General features: G+C 40.2%; 2 protein-coding genes across 3 annotated transcripts; one reads left to right on the top strand and one right to left on the bottom strand.

Annotated features, from left to right (window-relative positions):
- Positions 1-261: 261 nt before the first annotated feature.
- phf3 (PHD finger protein 3) lies at positions 262-16732 on the bottom strand. 2 transcript variants are annotated; one of them, XM_084092347.1, is made up of 16 exons: positions 16608-16732; positions 14159-14424; positions 13956-14069; positions 11788-13039; positions 7955-8198; positions 5941-5983; positions 5659-5779; positions 5363-5519; positions 5145-5261; positions 4817-4945; positions 4595-4733; positions 3142-3331; positions 2895-3042; positions 2720-2809; positions 2435-2630; positions 262-2345 (listed from the first exon to the last, which is right to left on the bottom strand). In XM_084092347.1, exons 2-16 carry the CDS (start codon positions 14397-14399, stop codon positions 712-714), a joined length of 4815 nt encoding a protein of 1604 aa, XP_083948473.1. In that variant the 5' UTR covers positions 14400-14424; positions 16608-16732; the 3' UTR covers positions 262-711. The 2 variants fall into 2 exon arrangements, with proteins under 2 accessions (XP_083948473.1, XP_083948472.1); XM_084092346.1 differs by having other exon boundaries at positions 16544-16683.
- Positions 16733-18727: 1995 nt separating this feature from the next.
- LOC311069233 (uncharacterized protein) lies at positions 18728-21035 on the top strand. Its single transcript, XM_084092248.1, has 4 exons — positions 18728-18901; positions 18989-19021; positions 19141-19302; positions 20229-21035. Exons 1-4 carry the CDS (start codon positions 18886-18888, stop codon positions 20336-20338), a joined length of 321 nt encoding a protein of 106 aa, XP_083948374.1. The 5' UTR covers positions 18728-18885; the 3' UTR covers positions 20339-21035.
- The last annotated feature ends 1359 nt before the right edge of the window (positions 21036-22394 follow it).

Raw genomic sequence — 22394 nt, 5'->3', positions numbered from 1 at the left:
TACAATATTCCTGTTTTTCTTTCCCCAAACTTTTGAACGACAGTGTGTGTATATATAAATAAATGGCATTTATGCCTTTAATGGGACCTCATTTAGTTTCAGGTTCATCCTATACTTTACCCCAAAAGTAGTCTTTTATAACTGCTTTTTTTGTTATTGTTAAATACAGTACCTTTTTCTGTGATCGCAGGTGATATTTTTAATTACAGTGCATGACAATAAAAAATGAGCCTCTTTAAAAAACAAAGACTTCCATTTCAGTCGCTTTACTAACAATAAAAACATTTTATTATGAACTGTACATAAACAATGTGCTGAATATGCACATTTCTGTTGTGTGACAAGCCAAAATGTACAAAGAAATATTTGTCACCTGAAACATAGAAAATACTTAAGAAGCCAATTTAGAAAAATTAAAACAGAAAAATAAAAAGTGAAGCAAAAGAAGCTGTTCTCATCAACCATGGGATGTCGTGTCTCATGGCAACAGTAGTTTCAATTTCTAGACAACCAGCTGCTTGTGAAGATAATGTTAGTGGATACTTGAAAAGCCAGGTAAGGAAAATTTACAATTAAAAACAAATATCTTTAAGATTTCAAAAAGAAATGGTGCTAGCTGCTTTTCATACAAAAATCATTTTGCAACTTTATAAATAGTTTTCTTCTACGGCGTTACAGATTTAAGGAAGGTGGAGCGGTTTGATGCCAAGATCACGAACGCCTGTCTCTCGAGTCCCTCTTGTGTTTCTCATAATCAGAGTCCCGCCTGTGTTTGTCTCTGTCCCGGTAATGGCTGCTGCTGTGGTGCCGTTCTCTCGGTCTCTCGTACCTGTCCTCTTTCGAGTGGCGCTCTTTATGACTATGACTTCTGTCCCTGTGTTTTTCCCGATCCCTGTCGTAGTGCTTGCTTTTGTGATGGTGTTTGTCATAGTGGTCTCTATCTTTACTGTCCTTCCTGTTGGTCTCTTCGTCTTTCCTGTAGGTCTCTTCGGAGCGTCTGGACGGCTTGTCGCCCAGGTCGCTGTAAGACTTCTCCGAACCCTTCTCGTCCTTGCTGAGGGGCGAAGAGGTCGGCAAGCTGGACTCGTATGTCAAAGAAGGTGCAGGGATAGTTTGGGGAGGGACGGTTTGAGACCACGGTGGAGCCAGTAAGCGAGGATCGCTTTGAGGGAACATCTGGGGAGGCGGCGGACCAGGAGGAAATGGGAAAGGTGGAGGACCCTGTGGTTGAAGGGGTAAGTAAGGTGCAGGATTGGCTGGAGGAGGGTAATATTGGGGATCAGGTGGGCCGGCATGGTACGAATGAAAAATGGGTGGACTGTAAATTTTGGGGTTAAAAGAAGGTGTCCTAGACTGCTTGAGACCTTCGTTCTTCCCAATGGATGAGATTGTGGTGATGGCTTGGATGTCCTCTATGGCTTTGCACTCTTCAGAGGGTTGCACAGATGGTTGCTGAGAAACTTTCTGCTGAAACTTTTCTGAATTGCTTTCCGATTGTTGCGGTTTTAACTCAGTAGGTTCAGCTGATGAAGACACTCTCTTTAAAATACCAGAAGGAGATGCCTTCAAAGTCTTGGTGGGACTTGATACGACTTCGTTTTTGGGAACAGAGCAAGAGCCATCAGTAACAGAGTCTTTCGATACATCCAATGAAGTGGTTTCGCTTGATTCTTGAGTAGCTGGTGCAGCTGTGCTGCTAGACTCTGTCTCCTCTTTGGGTTTAGCAGTTGCAAGAGAGGAAAGGAAACTCTCTGTTGAAACATCTGCAGGTTTGTCACTCAGAGAAAGTACGACTCCACTCTCTTTCTTTTCTGAGCTGGTCTCCAGACTCGAGCTGGGTGGCACTGGTTCAGTTTTAACAGCTTTGGGGTCTTTTTTCTTGATAACGAAGCGGTCAAGTCGAGAAGCACTGGCTGTAGGTTTAGGGTGGGTTGCTGCATGATTTTCACTGTCGACTGTTGGAGTCTTGGACACTGGTGTTGTAGAGTCACTCTTCAATTTGTCGCTTAAGGCTGATGCCGTGTTTCCGGGCAACTTTAGCACACCGGGAAGAAAGCGCAAAGAAACATTCTCTTCTGTCTCCATATCCAATATCGGTTCTTCATCGACTGACTTAATTAAGTCTGCGGTGTCTTTTTTCCGTGTGCTCCCAGGACCGCTGTTAAAACTTCGCTCCACATCTTGAGCTACAGGAGCTTTCTGTGGGTAGTCGACCTGAGATTTGCTTTCTGCCAAGAAACTTGGAGCCTCACTGACATCGTTAGGCAGGATTACCCCAAAGTCCCTTTTCGGTCTCTGGCGGATGACCAATCCAAGAAGAAGATTCGGACGATTAGTCTCCAGTCCTACAATGTGGAGCATCACGATTAATTTTAAATATTTTGTTGCAAAAATCCTACAAATCCTATAATTGAACCTGCCAATAAAGTCTTACCTGGACCATCAAACGGAACAATCTGGTGGGGAATTTTTTCCGTGGAGCCGAGAGGAATAAGATACATGTCTTTAACTGGTTTGCGATTGTTGGCAACAACGCCGTATCTTCTACGGCTGCTAAAATAGGCGTACAACAAAGTGTACGAGATCTCATCTTCTTCTGTGTCGGGGGTGAAGCGAATAACACAAATTTCCTGGGGAAAAAACATTTAAAAGTCACAAAAAGCTTGTTCAAATGGTCAAATAACAGATTATGACAAATCAAAGGATAAATCATTCCCACCTTTGTCCCAGAAGCACGGATTTTCTCAACATAGTCCCAGACTATTTGAGGGGAAATCCGTCCACCTACTTTGATGTTGTCCGGCAAATCCTGCAGACACAATTCGATATGCTTCTAATACAATAGTTCAAATGTGCGACTGACATATATAGGATGAATTTCAAATGGCACTTACCTGTGTTAGGGAGTCCAGTATTCCAGAGACAGGATAAACTTTTGTTAGAAACCTCGCCACAGCTGGCATATCAACAAAGCCGCCCCACTGACTCTCCAAGCTGCTGAGGAAAGTAGCTGTATCTTCTTTGCTACTCAGACCATCTGACCTATTAAAATATATAAATCAAAAAGAAACAATTTAATAAATATCCTTTGAAGTCTTGTTTTGGGTTTGCTTAAATCATCTGCTTAATCAGAAATCTTACCTGGATTCAGGCAAAAAATTGAGGAGACCTTCCTCCATGGCTCTTAAAGACAGATCGTCCATTAGTGCTGATGTAGGTGTAGTTGTGGAGTGCTGAGATTCGTCTGTCGCACTAGACTGCCTCCTCACAACTGTTGTAGCCACTTTTACCACCTTTGTAGCGGCTTCTTCTGTAGGTGGAGCCATGCGACCTTCACAGAAACATCCACAAACATTTAAAGAGTTCATTGTACCATTAAAACATTCTACAACTTAAATATACTCATAACTGCTCGTTCTTTGCAACTTTGTAACAAGTTTATTTTTAACAATGTTTAACTACTTCAACAATTAAGACTGTTCATTTTACATGCAAAGGAGTAGTTCCTTAATAGACTTAAGGCCCTGATATACTCATAGTGAAGTTCTTTTTCGTTCTTTGCTTTGGGGTAAAACGGCGTTCGAAATACGCGAGCAACGATATACTGTTAACGAACATCTGACACCGCCCACATTGTTGAGAGCGAAGGTTAGATGAAAATGTAAATACGTGCTGCGCGCTTTCCTCCCAATAACAAAATAAACCCACAACAAAATTGAGAAATCGGCAAGCATTTTTAAAGGGGAACTTGGCAACTATTTCAACTTAATAAAACCGTTTAGAAATCATTTGGATGGTTAAATAACCTGTTCTGGTGAAAATGGTGACTTTCCCCACTCCCCCCAGCGTTCCCAGGCAGAAAACCAACCTTGCAACATGGGGACTAACGTCCCAGTAAGTTGGAAATAGGAAGTCTCGTGAGAAGCGAGAACGAACGAGAAACACAAACTGCTTTACGGCAATTCGACATGAACACAATGTTCTATGATACTGTGTATTGATGTATTACCCACCTCGGTAGACATAGCTCCACACGATAAAATTGGCCGGCTCCGATAATAACAACATAACATGAGCAGCGGTAGAAAGGGGGAGGAGGGTGCCGCAAGTGAGTTTTTTTACGACAGTGTTGTGAAATATGCACCCCACAGCTGTAGGGGGAGCTCGTTGAGAAAACATGCGGCAACGGACTCGTGAGGAGAAATGAAGCGGAAAAGATTCCACATAAAAGTAGGCGGAGCCTCCGTGCACACCAACCTATTACTTAATATTACTTAACAGCCGGAGCAAACTTTTCTGGAAAGTTCACTTTGGCAAGCGGTTTCGTACTCCCAAAACAAAGTTCGTATTGGCCTGCTTTTGTTCAAAATGACATCACATCAGTTCATTCTTCGCTTTCACTTGAAGTACATCAGGGCCTTTAATTTATCAGCCTTTAATTATGATTTATTTATTTTTATTTTATTTTTTTGCAAAAAAGCTTTTCTAACAAAAGTATACCTAAGGGGATATTTTTTTATTTTAGTATGTAGCCCATTTAACTCTCCACAAGAAAAACTTTTCAGAAGCTGAACTTTTATTTTAACGGTTTTACCTGTGCAGATTTTGCAGTTGAGGTCAAATAGATGAGACTTGTGCAAGTTGGTGGTATCTATAGATTTCTTGGGACTGTCAGGTTTAGTCTCAGGGGGTTTTTCTTCAGGCACTTCCGCAGCTTTCGGCACAGGCTCTGGCTGAAGATGCAGTAGGAAAAAAAATTAAACTATTTTCTTTTTCCTTGTTGGAAAAGCTGCTAAGAATGGAGTATAAATCTCACCTCAGCCTCTATGGCCTCTGGTGCTTTGGCAGGCTCCTGATTCTCAATTTCAATTTCCCCTTTGTGGGTGATTTTAGTAATGGGGCGTCTCTCTACTTCTCTCTGTTCTTTCTCAATCATTTCAATTGTCTGCCAACAGAAAGACCAAAAGGTTAACAATCTATATAAATCTGACTATTAAATTTCTTTTCTGATGAACAAATATGTCCTGCTGAAAATACTCTATTCACTAAGTAGGTTAAACACTTTGCAAATGCCATTTTATGTTGTCTACCAAAAATTAAACAGATATTTTGGAAATGCAACAGAGCTATAATGTTTTACTAACATGTCGATTCTCTCTTTGTCTCCAAGCAGCCAGTTCCTTAGAGGCCAGCTCTTCTGCAGTCATACGCACCAAATCAGCAGGGGAAACTTCCCCCTTGAGGACTCGCTTGAATAACACCTGCAAAAGAATTTCATTCTCACAGCATTAGATTTGGCTAGAAATGCCTGCTTTCCCTAGAAATACTTTCATTGAAAAAAGCTTGCACAGAAAATTCTTACATTATTTTTTGCATCTTTCAGGTTGAAAGTCAAACTTCTGTATTTATTTTTGTATTTGCTGTCAACACCCTGAAAGAGAGCAAAAAGCTCCTTCTCTGTCCTTCTGGCCAACTCAGCAGGCTTGTCCGATGAAACCTTCAAGTCAGACTCCTTCAGTCTATTAGACGAGAGATGAGAGGATAAACGCTGAACAACTTAACATTACATACAAGTAAGATAAACAAAAGTTAGACAGTTCTAAGGAAAAGCTATTGACTGGCTTTACTGGCAATCTACCAAAAATCACATTCACACACCGTTTCAAGAGAATCTCCTCCAGCGAGTCCCGAACGTTTCGTCTGATATGTCCAGTGGACGGTTTCTTTGAGCTAACGTGGGATGTTTTAACTTTCTTCGACTCATGCTTCACATTTGGTCCTGCAAAAAATACAACTCAAAATTATTATAGGTAATAATAATTTACAATTAACAATGATACTTTAAAATGTATAATTATTAATTTAAGAATATTTTTTTAATGACTAACATTAACTTTTTTTTATGATAATGTATAAAATAACTGATGGAAATATCCATACCCCTTGGCGTGGAATCTTCTGAGGGTCGTCTTTCTCCTACCTCCTACATAAAACAAAAAGTTGTTTGTTTTTTTTCAATACTACAATATAGTACAATGACATTTAAGTAAGACAAACTCAAGTGGCCATATCAGTAGTTGTTGCAGTGTGTAACACACCAGTCCATGTGCACACACCGTTCACCTACAATGAGTGAAAGCTAACTAACCCCTTTACACCCATGTGTAAAAAAGATTGAGAGAGTCAAATATATACAAACCCTTTTAAAGAAAGCCGGTGGATACCACACAAATCAAAAGCTAAATCAGAAAGGGCAGAACAAAATATGACTTTGTAAATCTGCCACAAGCAACCATCAAATAATTAAATGATCATGTTTTTTTCTTCTTCACTAGATTGTTACAGAACATATCACATTTTATGTTTCTTCCAATAAACGTGGCACATCATACATTTTTGTTATTTTGACCCCTTGAGGACCAATTAGGCTATAATGTTTTAGAAGTTTTTGAGCCAGAGTTTCCATTAGAACAAACTCAATTTCCTTTCAATTCATCATTTGTGGCAATGACACGCTACTGCTAATTTGAAGACAATTTCAAGCACAAACTCACTTAGGGTGTTCTCACACCTAGTTTGTTTGAACCCTCCAAACTCTCTTGGAGCGGTTCAGTTTGTTTATGTAAACAAATCGAGTGATCTCAGACCCCCCTAAAGGGACCAAAAAACGAACCATACTGTTCATTTGTGGGTCCGTTTGTGGTTCGATTTCTTTGTTCTTCTCGAGTTCTCGCGCATGCATCATGGCGCTCTCGTGAACTCAAAGGCCCACACAGAAGAAAATTAATAGTTGAATAAAGTTGTTATTTTTGTTTTTTTGCGCACAAAAAGTATTCTCGTCGCTTGATAAACTTAAAGTTGAGCCACTGTAGACACTTGGACTTGACACAATGTCTTTAACTTTTCTGGACCAGCAGAATGAAATTGCCTAGAAGCCTATGAAGGAGTGAGCCAGCTCTCAGATTTCATCAAAAATATCTTAATTTGTGTTCCGAAGAAGAACGAAAGTCTTACGGGGTTGGAACAACATGAGGGTGAGTAATTACTGACAGAATTTTCATTTTTGGGTGAACTAACCCTTTAATTAAAACAACAAAAGAAAAAAAAAAATCACTCACTGATCTTCACTGAAAAACTTCAGTAGCTTAAATAAGAATCAATGTAGCCTATAATTTTTACATGCGTTTACTCAATTTCATATTTGAATGGTGCTGTTATATACACCTACTGTGGCTGAAAAAATAAAGCACTGTTTATTTCATTTGTATAGTATGTTTTGTATTTGTAATGTGCAGCTTTGTTCTTATTTTTTATAACAAAGATAAAATGAAATAAAGATTTTTATCTTCGCCCACTATAGCCTACATGGTCTGTCTTTAATTTTTGTGTTATATTTTGTTACCTTGCAAGGCTAAGTTTTTAAATCGGGACATAAGTGTAGCAGTACTGCTCAAATTTTGGGTGCATGCGCTTGTGCTTGTCTGACAGGTGTTGTCGAAGGTGGAAGTGTGCACATGCAAAATGCACAGAAAGCTGAGATCTAGCCTAAGTTCTTTTGAGGTTGTGGTGTGAACAAGAAAGGGTCAAAAAGGGTCTGAGATCACTTCAGTGCAGAACAGGATCAAAAAAGGAACCGGGTTCTCTTTTGAGTCCACTATATTGTGAACACCAAAAGGACTGAGGTCACTTTCGGCTGGTTCGCTTTCTGGTTCACTTTAAGTGAAACAGGTTTAGCTGTTTTAAAATTAACTATATGTGAAAACACCCTTGATTAAATGTGATATGATTAAAAGGAAGAGTAATTATCCATTAATGTCTATACTTTCATGCATGTTTGTTACACAAGGCTTTAGAAGTAAAAAATAAAAGAATTAAAGCTACTTACTTCATAAGTACTTCCTACAAATCTTTGATTTTTATGATGACAAATGGTATTGGATGTTTGTTTGCTTACTTTTCGGAAGGGTCGTATTCCACCTGCGGTGACCGACTGCTGGGGTCTTTGTTTATGTTTAGCAGATAACTTGTCATCTGACTGCTCTGTGGCCTGGGCACCGGTTTTCCCTCCCTCTTCAGCACAGCACTTCAAGCACACATACTCCTGGTCCTCCTTTTCCATCTGCTGAACTTTAACCAGATCCAGACCCACACAATCCCCGTGAAACCAGTCATCGCAGCGGCCGCAGCCCACCATGAACCTATTCAAACAAACAGACAACAGCAGTGTTTATGAAACTCACAGGTCTGTCTGCAGCCCATCACTTTGAGCAAATACATACAGATCTTAGAGTAGTTCACTTTCAAATAAAAATGTCCTGATAATTTACTCACCCCCATGTCATCCAAGATGTCCATGTCTTTCTTTCCTCAGTCAAAAAGAAATTAAGGTTTTTGAGGAAAACATTACAGGTCTCAATGCAGCTTCAAAGGCTCGACACGATCCCAGCCGAGAAATAAGGGTCTTATCTAGCGAAACGATCTGTAACTTTCTAAAAATAAATAAATAAAATACTTTTTAACCACAAATGACCGACTACTATCTCTGAGATGTGCCACGCATTACGTCATCACGTTAGAAAGGTTACGTGTGACGTAGTACCGACCCAGTGTTTACAAGTTTGGAGTAGGAGGACCGTTCAAAATTATTGTATGACACATTAATATGTATTTGTGTCAGTTTGTTTAAAATGGTCCTTACGTGTGCATATCCTGGATGTTTAACAATGTCACACGTGACCTTTCCAACGTGATGACGTAATGCGTGGCGCATCTCAGAGATGGTACAAGATGGGCATTTGTAATTAAAAAGTATATAATTATTTTCTAGAAAATTATGGATCGTTTCGCTAGATAAGACCCTTATTTCTCAACTGGGATCCTTTGAATCTGCATTGAGACTGACATTTGAACCTTCAAACCGTTGGTTGCAATTGAAGTCCATTATATGGAGAAAAATCCTGTAATGTTTTCCTCAAAAACCTTAATTTTTTTTTCGACTGAAGAAAGAAAGACATGGACATCTTGGATGACATGGGGGTGAGTGAATTATCAGGACATTTTTATTTGAAAGTGAAAATCCTTTAAGTGAGGCTTTTTTCTTACAACCAATTTTAAATTTCAAAGAGGCATGCATTGATACTGATAAGTCGATACTTGGTATTTTCTGATATTAAAATTCTATAATTTGTCTAAATATATCCATCCATCCATCCATCTTCCGCTTATCCGGGGCCAGGTCGCGGGGGCAGCAGTCTAAGTAGAGACGTCCAGACTTCCCTCTCCCTAGACACTTCCTCCAGCTCACCTGGGAAGGTGTCCAGGAGGCATCCGGAACAGATGCCCGAGCCACCTCAGCTAGCTCCTCTTGTAGTGGAGAAGCAGCGGCTTTACTCCTACCGAGTGACCGAGCTCCTCACCCTATCTCTAAGGGAGCGCCCAGCCACCCTGCGTAGAAAGCTCATTTCGGCCGCCTGTATCCGGGATCTTGTCCTTTCGGTCATGACCCACAGCTCATAACCATAGGTGATAGTAGGAACGCAGATCGACCAGTAATTCAAGGGCTTCGCCTTGCAGCTCAGCTCCTTTTTCACCACGATAGACCGGTACATCGATCACGTCACTGCAGAAGCTGCACCGATCCGTCTGTCAATCTCCCATTCCATCCGTCCCTCACTCGTCAACAAGTCCCCAAGAAACTTCTCCACTTGAGGCAGGAACTCTCCACCAACCTGAAGCGGGCAAGCCACCCGGGACGAAAACCGCACTGTTCCTCCTGAATCCGTGGTTCGACTATCAGCCGAATTCTCCTCTCCAGTACCCTGGCATAGACTTTCCCGGGGAGGCTGAGAAGTGTGATCCCCCTATAATTGGAACACACCCTCCGGTTCCCCTTCTTGAAAAGAGGGACCACCACCCCGGTCTGCCAGTCCAGAGGTACTGTCCCCAACCACCATGCGATGTTGCAGAGGCGTGTCAACCAAGACATCCCCACAATATCCAGAGACTTGAGGTACTCAGGGCAGATCTCATCCACCCCCGGTGCCTTGCCACCGAGGAGCTTCATAACTACCTCGGTGACTTCAGCTTGGGTGATGGACAAGTCCACCTCTGAGCCCTCTGCCTCTGCTTCCTCAATGGAAGACATGTCGGTGGGATTGAGGAGATCCTCAAAGTTTTTTTTCCACCGTCCGACGATATCCCCAGTTGAGGTCAACAGCAACCCACCTCCACTGTAAATAGTGTTGGTAGGGCACTGCTTCCCCATTCTGAGGTGCCGGATGGTTTGCCAGAATCTCTTCGAGGCCAACCGGTAGTCCTTCTCCATGGCCTCACCGAACTCCTCCCAGGCCTGATTTTTTTGCCTTTACAACCACCCGGGCTAAAGTCCACTTGGCCTGCTGGTACCCGTCAGCTGCCTCAGGAGTCCCAACAAGCCAGCCAGGCCCGATAGGACTCCTCCTTCAGCTTGATGGCATCCCTTACTTCTGGTGTCCACCACTGGGTTCTGGGATTGCCGCCTCGACAGGCACCGGAGACCTTACGGCCACAGCTCAGAGTGGCCGCGTCGACAATGGAGGTGGAGAACATGGTCCACTCAGACTCAATGTCTCCAGACTCCCTCGGGATCCGCTCGGAGCTCAGCCGGAGGTGGGCGTTGAAGATCTCTCTGACGGGACTCGGCCAAACATTCCCAACAGACCCTCACAGTACGTTTGGGTCTGCCGAGTCCAGCTTCCTCCCCCGCCATCAGATCCAACTCACCACCAGGTGGTTATCAGTTGACAGCTCCGCCCCTCTCTTCACCCGAGTGTCCAAGACATACGGCCATAGGTCGGATGAAATGACCACAAAGTCGATCATCGACCTCCAACCTAGGGTGTCCTGGTGCCACGTGCACTGATGGACACCCTTATGCGTGAACATGGTGTTCGTCATGGACAAGCTGTGACTAGCACAAAAGTCCAATAACCAAACACCGCTCGGGTTCAGATCAGGGGGGCCGTTCCTCACAATCACGCCTTTCCAGGTATCACTGTCGCTGCCCACATGGGCATTGAAGTCCCCCAGCAGAACGACAGTCCCCAGTCGGAGTACTTTCCAGCACCCCTCCCAGAGACTCAAAGAGGGCCAGGTACCGGGGGTGAACTCCAACACATGACGGCTGAGCAGGAGGGTTATAAGCAAACCCACACCACCCCGCCACCTCTCACCAGGGGCAACTCCAGAGTGGTAGAGAGTCCCGCCTCTCTCAAAGAATATGATTCCAGAGCCCAAGCTGCGCGTGGGGGTGAGCCCGACTGTACAAACTCAGACTCCTTACCCGCCAGCGAGGTAACGTTCCTAAAGCCAGTGTCCGTGTCCAGAGATTGGGTCGTCGGCCAAATAGTTATTGTAAGTTATTGTCTCCTAAAAGAGAGAGCCGATTCTGAACTGCCTGAAATGAGTCGTCAGTAACCTTTATAGGTTTTCGAACATGTCAAGAAAATGCTGTTTTCAGCGCTGCGAATCCACTTTGCATGCACTTCCAAAGGATGTGGAATTGATACGGAAAACCCGAGACCATCGTTACTGTTTGAATCACTATGTACCAAGTGTTGAGGAAGCCTCTGGAGCTGAAATTCAAAATTATAAATCTTTAAAATAGCACTTTAAATGCTGCAACTGGGTTTAGGCACCACAACAATATGATGTACAGTATTAAAAATGGTTATACATTTTGAGATTATATTTAACTGGGTTATTAATTTGATAGCATTTTTAAAGATTTAGAAATAAAAGTCAACATACCGGTTGTTGTGAGGTTTCTTACATAATCCACAGTGTTTGCTGGGGTCCCACACAGTCTCGCTTTCAGGAGGAGGTTCGCCCTCAGTTTCCTTCTTCACCACTGGGGCATTATCAGGGATAAACAGCTGCGGCTCCTCTATCGAGATACTCCTAGAGTTTCTGCTCTTATGTCTATGCTGGATCTTCTCCGCCTTCTTGATCTTGACCTTCTCCTGCTCCTCATCCCCTTGGCTGTTTGTCACAGGCGGGTTTGTTTTGTTTACCGGAGTGGGAGGATTTTGTGGCTTTTTCAGAGGGTGAGGAGACTGCACTGACTTGACACCAGGGCCAGAAACAGATGATGGTTTACGACTGATGGTCGGGGACACTGGGACAGACGGGCTTGTGGTTTGATGCACAGGATGTCCATCCTGAATCTTTTGTATTTTTGAGGGTGATTTAGGACCGAGTGGCCCTCCTGGGCGTTTCAAGCCCACCATACCAGGCTTCCCCTTGTGATTTTCTGGTCGGCTCGTATGCATTTTTTTGTCTCTGGGATTTCTGGACACTTTCTGTAAGAGCCCTGGCCTGGTGAGATGAGACGGCTTGTTTTTGGCAGCAGACAGAGCCTGTTTGTGTTTCAGAAGCTTTTTGACAGCAGGCTGAACCGCTGTGCCGTTCTTGTTCCCCTTTTTGTGCTCGCTTGGCTTTTGGGTCTTGATTTGGTCATTGATTTTTCCGTCTCTTGGTGTGACATTGTTCATATTGGGCTTGAGCGACAAGGTGCTATTAGTGTCTTGTACTTCATTAGGGTTCACATACGGCCCAAAATCCATAGGCATGTCATCGCTAGTGGGCTGGCCAACGCTCACTTCCCCAACAACCTCTTGTGTGGAATTATCAAGTTCTTGTGCACCTTCATCTTGATTTTGTCCCAAATCCAATGTGAGGCCATCAGCAGTGATGGCGTCCTCTTGGAAGCCCAAAGACTGAAGGTCGCTCGTGCTAAATGATCCAAACGCATGTGACGGTCCAGGAAGCAGTTCAATTTTATAGCCCCCTACAGTAACAGTTAATCGCCGTAACACAACAACTGGATTCATCGAGGAGTCAACCTCATGGATTCCAAAACGACGGCTGAGCAGAGCTTCCCTTTTTGCAGCAAGGCTTTTATCTCCATCCGAGTTTCCGCTGCATGTTGACTCTTGTTCGTTACTCTCAGTTGCTTTTAGTACAGGACCTGGGCGTCTGCCTCTGACTCGACCGCGGCTCGCTGAAAGAGAAAAATGGTGTCAATACACTCATGAGCAGTCAAACAGACAGCAAATAGGCAAAAATATTGGTTCCAGGAAAACCCAATAAATTCTCAGGCATAACTAATATCCCAATGCATCAGACATTTAAACCATATCAAAAGACGCCAAAAGGAGAGTGCCAAAATTTCCAGTTATAAATATTTTAATTAATAATATTTGTCTTTTTGGGTGGGCAGACAGTCACTTGCAGCATCATATACAGTGAAATGCCACCTGTCAGAAATATGTGCAATATTTATTCTACATGTATCGCCACATAGAGGTCTTCTAATGGTTTTCCACATTAGTAAAAGTTGCTAAAAGACAGAAGAACTATAGAAGACTATGGGCTGGTTTCACAGACATGGCTTAGATTAAGCCAGGATTAAGTCTAAATTCAGTTAGGACACTTAAGTAGCTTTTATAAGCATGTCCTAGAAGAAAAAACATTACTGGTGTGCATCTTGAGACAAAACAATGGCACTGACATATTTTAAGAAATGTCAGTGAAAGTTGCTTTCAGTTAAAACAGCTCAAACATGCATTTTACTTTGGGACTAGGCTTAAACCTTGTCTGTGAAACCGGAGGTGTGAGTGCCATTTAAAAATGGTTTTCATTTTAAAAAGTACATAAAAATAATATATAAATAAAAATCATTAAGTTAACATTTTAATGTTTATTTTTATTTTATTGTTAGAATGAAATAATAAATTGCTAAATAATTTTGAATGCAACTTTAAAAAAAGCTTTTGCTAATTACTTTATTTACTAATAGAGTAAACAAAAAACAAAAAAAAGTATGGATAGTTGCAACTTGCAAGCTGATTCAGCAGATTCAAAACAATCCAAAAAAATTCACCCAGTTGTGTCCCTGTCCCTTATGTTATGTGCACCTGTTTGTCGCCTCTGTAGATGACTTGCATGTCTCCTGCCCCGTGAGAAGCTGGACTGACTGTGCTCTCCATCAGATGGACTCTGACTAACACCTGCTGTTGTCATGTCATGATCTGCAAAACGCACGGTCGAAGTTAATTGCAAACTCTTTTTTTTTCTTTTTTTATTATTAAACTACAGACTTCAAAAGCAACTACTGTACCTGCTGAGCTTCCAAGCTTAAAATTGACATCTTCATTTTCTAGAAGATGAAACTGGGCACTAGCAGATCCAAACATTGGATCTTTGTCACTGAGCATGTTCTTCAGTGAATCTTCGGGGTGACCGTGACCCGTTTCAAACTCATCACTTGCTTCACATTCCAGGTTCTGTCCGAGCAGCAAGGAATCATCCAATTGGTCACTGGGAACCAGATGATTGAATTGACCACCAACTATATCCATGAATGCCTGCACTGTACGGTTTGCTCTGGAAAAGACAAGAATTATAAATGTATCTTTATCACTGCATAATCTTCTAAGATGTACTATTTTGACAAATAAGTTGGACTGATGACATGCTCCATACAGTTCTCTAACAAAAAAGCATAATCCCACAGTTTGACTGGCATTCAAGTAAAATCTTAACACAAATGTATTGCAAACCAAACAGAGATATAGGGGAGGTCGGGGCTAGTTGTCACCGAGTCTGTATCTCAGTAACTACAAGTCCAAAGTCCAAATGCACAAATGTTTGTTTACTCTAGCAAAAGTTTTATATGTTGATTTAAACCTAGTTTCTTCCATTAAAATTTGTAAAATTAGAATTACTTAAATATAAGTTTATACGTCTTTTTTTATTCTGTCCTCCAAACTTAATTCAATATTATATAAAAAATGTCTGTGTTTTTAGTGAACTGTATTTTGTTTTCCTAGACAATAATAATGTTCAATAGCTTTGGAAATATCTTCAAAAGCATTTTTGTAGCCAAGTCTTCAAGGTTTTTTTAACATTTATTAAACCACTTCAAATAACACATATACAGTATATTCTCACTCACACACACACACACAAAAAAAATGTTTTAAGCCAGAAATGTATATATTTTGCTGTAGTGTGTCAGTAGGAAACCTCCTAAAAAAATGTTTAAAAAAAGTTTACATTTCCTAACATTCCTTTTGTCATCAATTGTAATAATCCAGTGAGATTAAGGAGTCTGACAGTTTGCTCCACACAAAGATCTGATCTCACCATCATCGAGTCCATCTGGGATTACATGAAGAAACAGAAAAAACTGTCTTGAAGACACTTGAAGAAACCTACATCCAAAACTACAGAATTGTGAAAAGTTTTAGGCACTTAGAAGTGCTGTGAAAAATTGAGAATGCTTTCAAAAATGATGCCATAAATAAATTGTATTTATCAATTAACTTCTGTTAACTAAATCAAATCAATATTTGGTGTGACCACCCTTTGCATTTAACAGCTTTTGTCCAGGTACACTTGCATAGTTTTACAGGTAGCTTTGCAGGTAGGTTTCTTCAAGTGTCTTGGAAACACAATTCTTCTGGATTTAGTCTGTCTCCGTTTTTTCAGTTTCTTCATGTAATCGCAGATAGACTCGATGTCGAGATCAGATCTCTGCGTGGAGCTCCGGCTGTTGTCAGACTCCTTGTGCATACAAAAGTCTTGCTGGATTACAACAATTAATGGCAAAAGGAATGTGTGGAACGTGCCCATGACATTGCACAGTACTGTATATATGTACACATATAATTTCCCTTACTTCAGATGCTTTTAAAAAGTTTAAAATTTCAAATCATTTTAAATGCCACAAAACTTGAAACATCTTTAAAAAATAAATAAAATATGTGCTTACACAAACTTTACATACAGATATATTCACTGGAGTAAAAAGTGACAACTAGCCCCGCTCTCCCCTACTTGTAACAATAACCACAGAACTGCTTGCAAATAAATAAGAGCAAGCAAACAGATAATGGCATCAGGTGTCAAACTGTTAAAGTATAGAATACAAGCACTTTATATTGGAACTGCAAGAGTGCTGAATGTTGCCTTTCATGTTTTAAATTAAACCTTTTAAAGTCTTATTCACAGGCACTCAGGGTAGACTGGTAAGGGCCACTGGTGTTTATATTTTGGCTAAAGGTCGGCTCACGTGCACAGACAGCTAGCGCATGCGGCCTTGAACTGCTCGCACATTGTTTGACCCTCTATGAACAGAGATGACAGCTTAAGAAGCCGCTTCGGCTTGTGCAAAGATGCTTTCGTCGTTTAGGCAACGCAGGGTATCAAAAACCCTCACAAAACAAACACACCACCGCTTCCGCGAGCACTAGGGGGCCTTTAGCAACCAGCCTTCGTGTATCTCACGCGCTCACCGGTCCGAAATAAACCCACTTTAATCAACAACATGAGTTCGACAATACCCCATAAAAGTGCATATAAAATTACCGCCACAATCGACGCGGTTTTTGCACAAACTCGCCTCGAGTCTGGAGTTGCGTCGCGTGCACGAAGGCCTCGCGCTTAACTTACGAAGAGCGTGCACGCCCACTCCGCGCGAGATGCAAGATAAAACACTCACCGCGTTTGTCACTGTGATCGAAGAGCCCGCGCATAATTGGAGAAGGAATAGTATTATCGCTTACGGTGTTGGGACGCCATATGGGTTGCTGTTGTCGTTAATGCCACAACCTTTTCCGCTTGAGAACTGCGGTGGGACACAAGTAGTGCTTCCTGTTGACCCTCTGAGCCAGCAAACAACTCGTCGTGATGTCCTGGATCTGTCGGCAGGGGGCAGTGTGGTCGAGCTCTGGGCTTCTTCTTCTTTTGGCGTTTTATGGCGGTTGGCAAACGATAGGTGCATTCCCGCCACCTACTGGGGCGTAGGACTAAATAAAATCCTAAATCCTATTAAACAGATCTACCTTTCTTAAGTATCTCATTAATGCATTATATGTTTTATGATGATTCAAGCCATTATTCAGCAGTGTTTTCCTATACCCATTTCTCTCCATTTTTTCCAACAGAAATACCCTTTCATTTTCATAAGCAGTACAATATTAGTACGTGCTCTAAGTTTCTGCTTTAGCTCTAGTTATTTCCATTCAGATGTGTTTTTTACTCATAGATGTGTATAGATATGTATATGTAGATGCCTCATTAGACTGCCTCATTAGATAAATACGTGGAATAAAATCTGGAAACTTCCTCATAAATATTTAATCACAAACAAAATCAAAGACATTTCACTTAAACTCGTTTATAAATATTACCCATGTAATTATTATCTTGTGAACAGATTTAATTGTGATATTGATACATTTTGTGGTCTACATGATGAAACATTTTAGCATTTATTTTGGAGTTGTCCTCATTCAGTTTGTTTTTCGTCAGATCTCTGTTCCTCATATCATGCCCAGCTTTCAACTGTGCTTTAAAAATGTGTTATTTGTTTTTTTTTTTCTCTTATCATAAGGTATGTTACTTAATTAACCTGCTACTTCTTTTAGCTAAATTTAGTATTAATAAATGTAAATTTGGAGGAAATAAGCCTTTGTTTTTAATTTTAAGATCAGAAATTATCTTAATTAAACAATATTGGGTTTGAAAAATAAGAAAGCTGCAAAGTGTGTTTCAATCTGTGAGCATTTTCACATTTTTGTTTAACTTTTAAGTTTGTCACTGTTTCTTTATATATTTGTCTTTATATATTTATATATTTGTTCCCCCCTTGACTAGTTGTAATTCTTCATTCATACATGCATACAAACTTTGACCTGTGGAGGGCAGTAATACGCTTTTTTAATAAGGCTTTTCTTAGACAAATATTAAACTATAACATGACATCCAAAAAAGATGGTAACGTAAAATTTTGGGTTTACAATACATAAAGAAAAATAAAAGTAAAGAAGAAAACATTAGGCAAATATACAATAATATTGATTTAAATAAAAATAAAGAAAATAAACAAATAAATCATTGATTATTACTTAAAGAAAGAAGACAGAATATAAAATTTAAAATTTCAAGAAGCTTCAACTCTTTAGCGAATACGACTGTATCTCTACATTTTTTGTTACCAATTCATTGGAGAGACTCAAATGAAAGTCAGCCATGAAGACCTTCAGCAAGGTCTTCATATACTTTTGTGAATATGAAACCAAATAAGATCATATAAGGTTCATCATACAATTAACAGAACAACACCTCATACAACACCTTTTGATTCAAAATATGTAATAACATCTTTGGATGTTATTTCACAATTATAACCAGAAAAGGCTTTTCATTAACGTCAATAGGCCTGTGGAAATGGCTTTTATCACAGAATAATATTCTCTATATTTAATAGGAAATTACTATTTATTCATAAATTTTTCATCAGGTCAGATAGAAAGTAAATTCGTGTATCCATCCAACAATATATGTGGGGAAAAGTTATGTACACAACAGAATAGATAGAATAGAATAGAATAGAACAGTTGATAGAAGTTGGATAAGTTTGCTAATATTATACTATATAGAGTATCACACAATAACAAAAAACTCAAACCTCGAACCTTTTTTTTAAAAAAATATTGAATGGTATAAAGAACCATATTGAGTCCGATTTAAGTGAAAGTTCCTGAGCCATTTTACTTTAAAAGTGTAATTTACATTTTTATTTTAAATCCAAAAGCACAAAACCACCTTCATTTACAAGAAGTAGAAGTAGTACAAGCGGATAGACAGCAAGTGGCAGTAATGCAACTTTTTGGATGCCAACTGCCATAAAACACCAAGAAGAAGAAGAAGAAGAAGCAGACATTCTCTGAAGCAGCCTACATTTATTTATGTTCCGTTTCGTGGGTTCTTCAAAGTGTGTGTGAAATCATTCTGCTGTTGTCACGGTGTAGTTTAAAGTAAAGTAAACTTTTCGAAAGCATGTGGATTCCGAACGGTGAGTAACACTCATAAACGACACAAAACAAATGTACCTCTGTGTTGCGTCGATTGTTTTTTAATCCTTTATATTTTAATGTTTTAGCTGCCACCGTCATTGGGGTTACAGCTGGAGCCGGTAAGTAGCATTCTAGACCGGTTTAAAAACAAAATCAGCAGGGTTCATATAGATAATGCTTAACAATAAATTAAATGATAAATGCTTTTTTTTTCTCTATGTATTTTCATGTTGATAAGCTGGTGCCGTTGCCTTGACCCCGGTGGCGCTCTCCATGGCTGGGTTCACCGCCGCCGGGATCGCGGCCGGTTCGGTGGGAGCTGGCATGATGTCCTCAGCTGCCGCCGCCAGCGGGGGAGGAGTGGCTGCGGGGAGTTTGGTCGCACTGCTCCAGTCTGCAGGTATTTTTTTTACTAAAAGTTCAAAGGGAGTTGTTTTCTGGTGTTTGCTAAACCTTCAATAAGACTATAAATGCCTTAATAAGAGAGAACCAATTTAACAAACCTGTATTGAAAATTATTTTCTAAACCGATTTATGAAATAATAGTGCCTGATTAATAAACATTGAATGTTTTTGTATTGTAATTACAAGATTGGAAGCTACTACACCCGTTTTATGCGTCATTGTGCAGCAAGGCGTTTTCTATGGAAGTTTGTTTCCGCCACAGAATAAAACATTTTAAGAGATAATTGCGACTTTTTATCTCACAATTGCGAGTTTACATCTCGCAATTCTGACTTTATTTCTCAGAATTGCGTGAAATAAAGTCAGAATTGCGTCTTATAAAGTCAGAATTGCGAGATATAGGCTAAAGTCAGAATTGCGTGAAATAAAGTCGCCATTTTTTTCTCGCAATTACGACTTTATATCACGCAATTCTGACTTTATAATACGCAATTGGGAGATATAAAGTCGCAATTGCGTGTTATAAAGTCAGAATTGTGAGATATAAAGAAAGTAAAAAAAAGTCCGTCTTTTTTTCCCCCTTTTAGAATTGGACTTTATATCTCACAGTTGTGAGTTTATATCTCACAATTCTGAGAAAAGATGTCAGAATTGCGAGATAAACTCGCAATTATGTGTTATAAAGTCAGAATTGCGTGATATAAAGTCGCAATCGCGAGAAAAAAAGTCAGAATTCTGACTTTATAATACGCAATTGCGACTTTATTTCACGCAATTCTGAGAAATAAAGTCAGAATTGCGAGATGTAATTGTGAGATAAAAAGTCGCAATTATCTTTTAAAATGTTTTATTCAGTGGCGGAAATAAGCTTCCATACGTTTTCGGTTATTGACGTCATATGAGTTTTGTTCTCTCTCTCAGGTGCTGCGGGGCTGTCTGCAGCTGCAACAGCTGGCGTGGCGTCTGTGGGTGGCGCTGCAGGGGGTCTGTTTGGAGGAGCTGTTGGTTTGCTGAGGAGGATGAGGAGATAAGAAATCTCCATCGAGCTTCTGATCGCAAACACTGACAAAAGCTGCGTCCCAATTCTAGGGCTGCATCCTTCAAAGGCCGCGGTCTAGCCTACGGAGGACTGTTCTTGTCGCCTAGAAACTGGAGCTATGTTTCCATCACTTTGTTTTCACAGGAAACAAAGGACACATTTGGAGGCTGCATTTGGCCTTCAAAGGATGCAGCCTCTGAATTGGGACGCAGCAATAGTCAGTGCAGCTTTGCAATTATAATGTTGAAAAAATACCAGCTAAATTGAGCATCTTGCAAAGCAGCAGAAAAACCTGACATTCCATGAAAGGTGTTTGGAAGCAGCCTCTGTGTGTATATGTAATTGTGTGTTCTTGTAATTGTAATTTTAGCATGTTTTGTTTTGTTTTTCCTGTGGCAAAATTTATCTTCCATAAAATCCAGAGGTTCTCAGACAAATACATTTGGGTCAAAGTTTGGGCAAAAAAAGTCCCAATAAATAGGAATGTTGATGTGGCTCCATGAGTAAATTAGTACACATTTTCAATGGTCACACATTTTCTGAAGAACAAATAATGTTGAAATGTATCTTTTTATTTTCTATCAACACAATTGAACATTACTGAGTGCCATAAATAGGCCTAGTATTTTTCCAAAGTGTGTGTGCCTGTAACTCTAAAAGTAGCCTAATAAAGATTTCTTGATATCCTACTATATTCTCATTCTTAATAAACTTTTCTTTTGTAATCTTCGCATTAATAGATATGTTACGTCCCATGACGTAGTATTTACTGTGTGTGTTGTTCTGGTGATGTTTTCTCCCCTCCTTCCGTGTTTTCTCTCTCTCTCTCTCTCTCTCTCTCTCTCTCTCTCTCCCATGCAGTACTCCAAACCATCAGCAGCTGATGTTAATTAGCAGGAGCTTGGCAGTGTGTATAAAACAGCAAAGAAACCGGCTTCAGATAGAGTCCCTCTTCGGCTGTCCCAGACGTCGTTGGTGTTAACTGTAGTTGACCAAGAAATATTTGTGAATTCTATTGTCTGAAGATAATGTGAATTTAAACTATGTGAGTTTAAACCGTGTAGGGAGTTGGGCGCCAATTTGTTTGGAGTATCCACTCCTTAACTTTTCTCCTGTTTATTTTTGGTTAGTCAGGGAGAAAGGTAAGGTAATTGTCTTTAATTTTGTTTTGTTTTTGTTTAGGGAATTTAACTTGGTTTAAACTTTAGTAAGCCCCTGTTTTGTTTGTTATTTTGGCCTGGCCCTCTCCTGACGATTTGGTTTCTATTCTAATTTGTTTTCCTATCTGATCTTTAGTTGTCCTATAACTACATTGGTTAAACCTTTAATAAAGAAAGTAACTATTTAAGTAAACTCTTTCAGCTTCCTTCTTGTGACCAGGTGTGAATTAAAGGGTGTTGTGTAAACCTTTTTGACAATGTGAAACACAGTTAGTGCTGGGATAGAAGAAAAGGAGACTTCTCACGTTTATTTCTTTATTATTGTTATGTCTTTCTTTAAATCCCCTAGACTGTAGAACTAAAGTGGGAACGTAACAGATATAATGTGGCTCCATGTTCAAATTGTTGAATTTTACCCATTTTCAATACATAGCTACACCAACGGATATTACTCATCATAAAAGGTGATAAAAACATAAAAGGAAGATACATTGATGGCATAAAATTTAAAAGCACAATAACTGAACGTCTTTGAAATTACAGGAAAAAAAAGAAAAGAAAAAAAGCATTTAAACAAAACTCACCTCAACATGTCTTTTACAATCATTTAACCCGCAATGGGCAATGCTGAGGTTACTGTTACTGTACAGCGTGCAAGACTGTCATTATGTTTTACTCTTATAAGAGAGGGGTACACTTTCCTGTAGTCTGGCGTATGTGTCTTATAGCACCTCACTGAAATGACTTTTGGCAGGTTGGGATGTCTGAATGTGCTATATAGGTAAACTTGCTTTGCGCGACGTAGCCTACTGGTATTTCGTCGTCTTGAAAAACATTAAGAACACTTAATGTGGCTTAATGCAGATTAGAATGTCCCCTTATTATGTC

This window comes from Abramis brama (assembly GCF_963993115.1).
Source record: "Abramis brama genome assembly, chromosome: 19".
Taxonomy (NCBI): domain Eukaryota; kingdom Metazoa; phylum Chordata; class Actinopteri; order Cypriniformes; family Leuciscidae; genus Abramis; species Abramis brama.
The sequence above is the reverse complement of the archived record's forward strand: the minus strand, read 5'-3'. Positions and strand labels throughout refer to the sequence as shown.

Coding starts and splice junctions, on each gene's coding strand:
- LOC311069233 (XM_084092248.1), top strand. Junction 19,022..19,140: donor TGGGGTTACAGCTGGAGCCG/GTAAGTAGCATT, acceptor CATGTTGATAAG/CTGGTGCCGTTGCCTTGACC. Junction 19,303..20,228: donor CGCACTGCTCCAGTCTGCAG/GTATTTTTTTTA, acceptor TCTCTCTCTCAG/GTGCTGCGGGGCTGTCTGCA.
- phf3 (XM_084092347.1), bottom strand. CDS start 14,399: ATGGATATAGTTGGTGGTCAATTCAATCATCTGGTTCCCAGTGACCAA. Junction 13,040..13,955: donor TCTACAGAGGCGACAAACAG/GTGCACATAACA, acceptor TTTCTCTTTCAG/CGAGCCGCGGTCGAGTCAGA. Junction 5,262..5,362: donor TGAAAGATGCAAAAAATAAT/GTAAGAATTTTC, acceptor ATTCTTTTGCAG/GTGTTATTCAAGCGAGTCCT.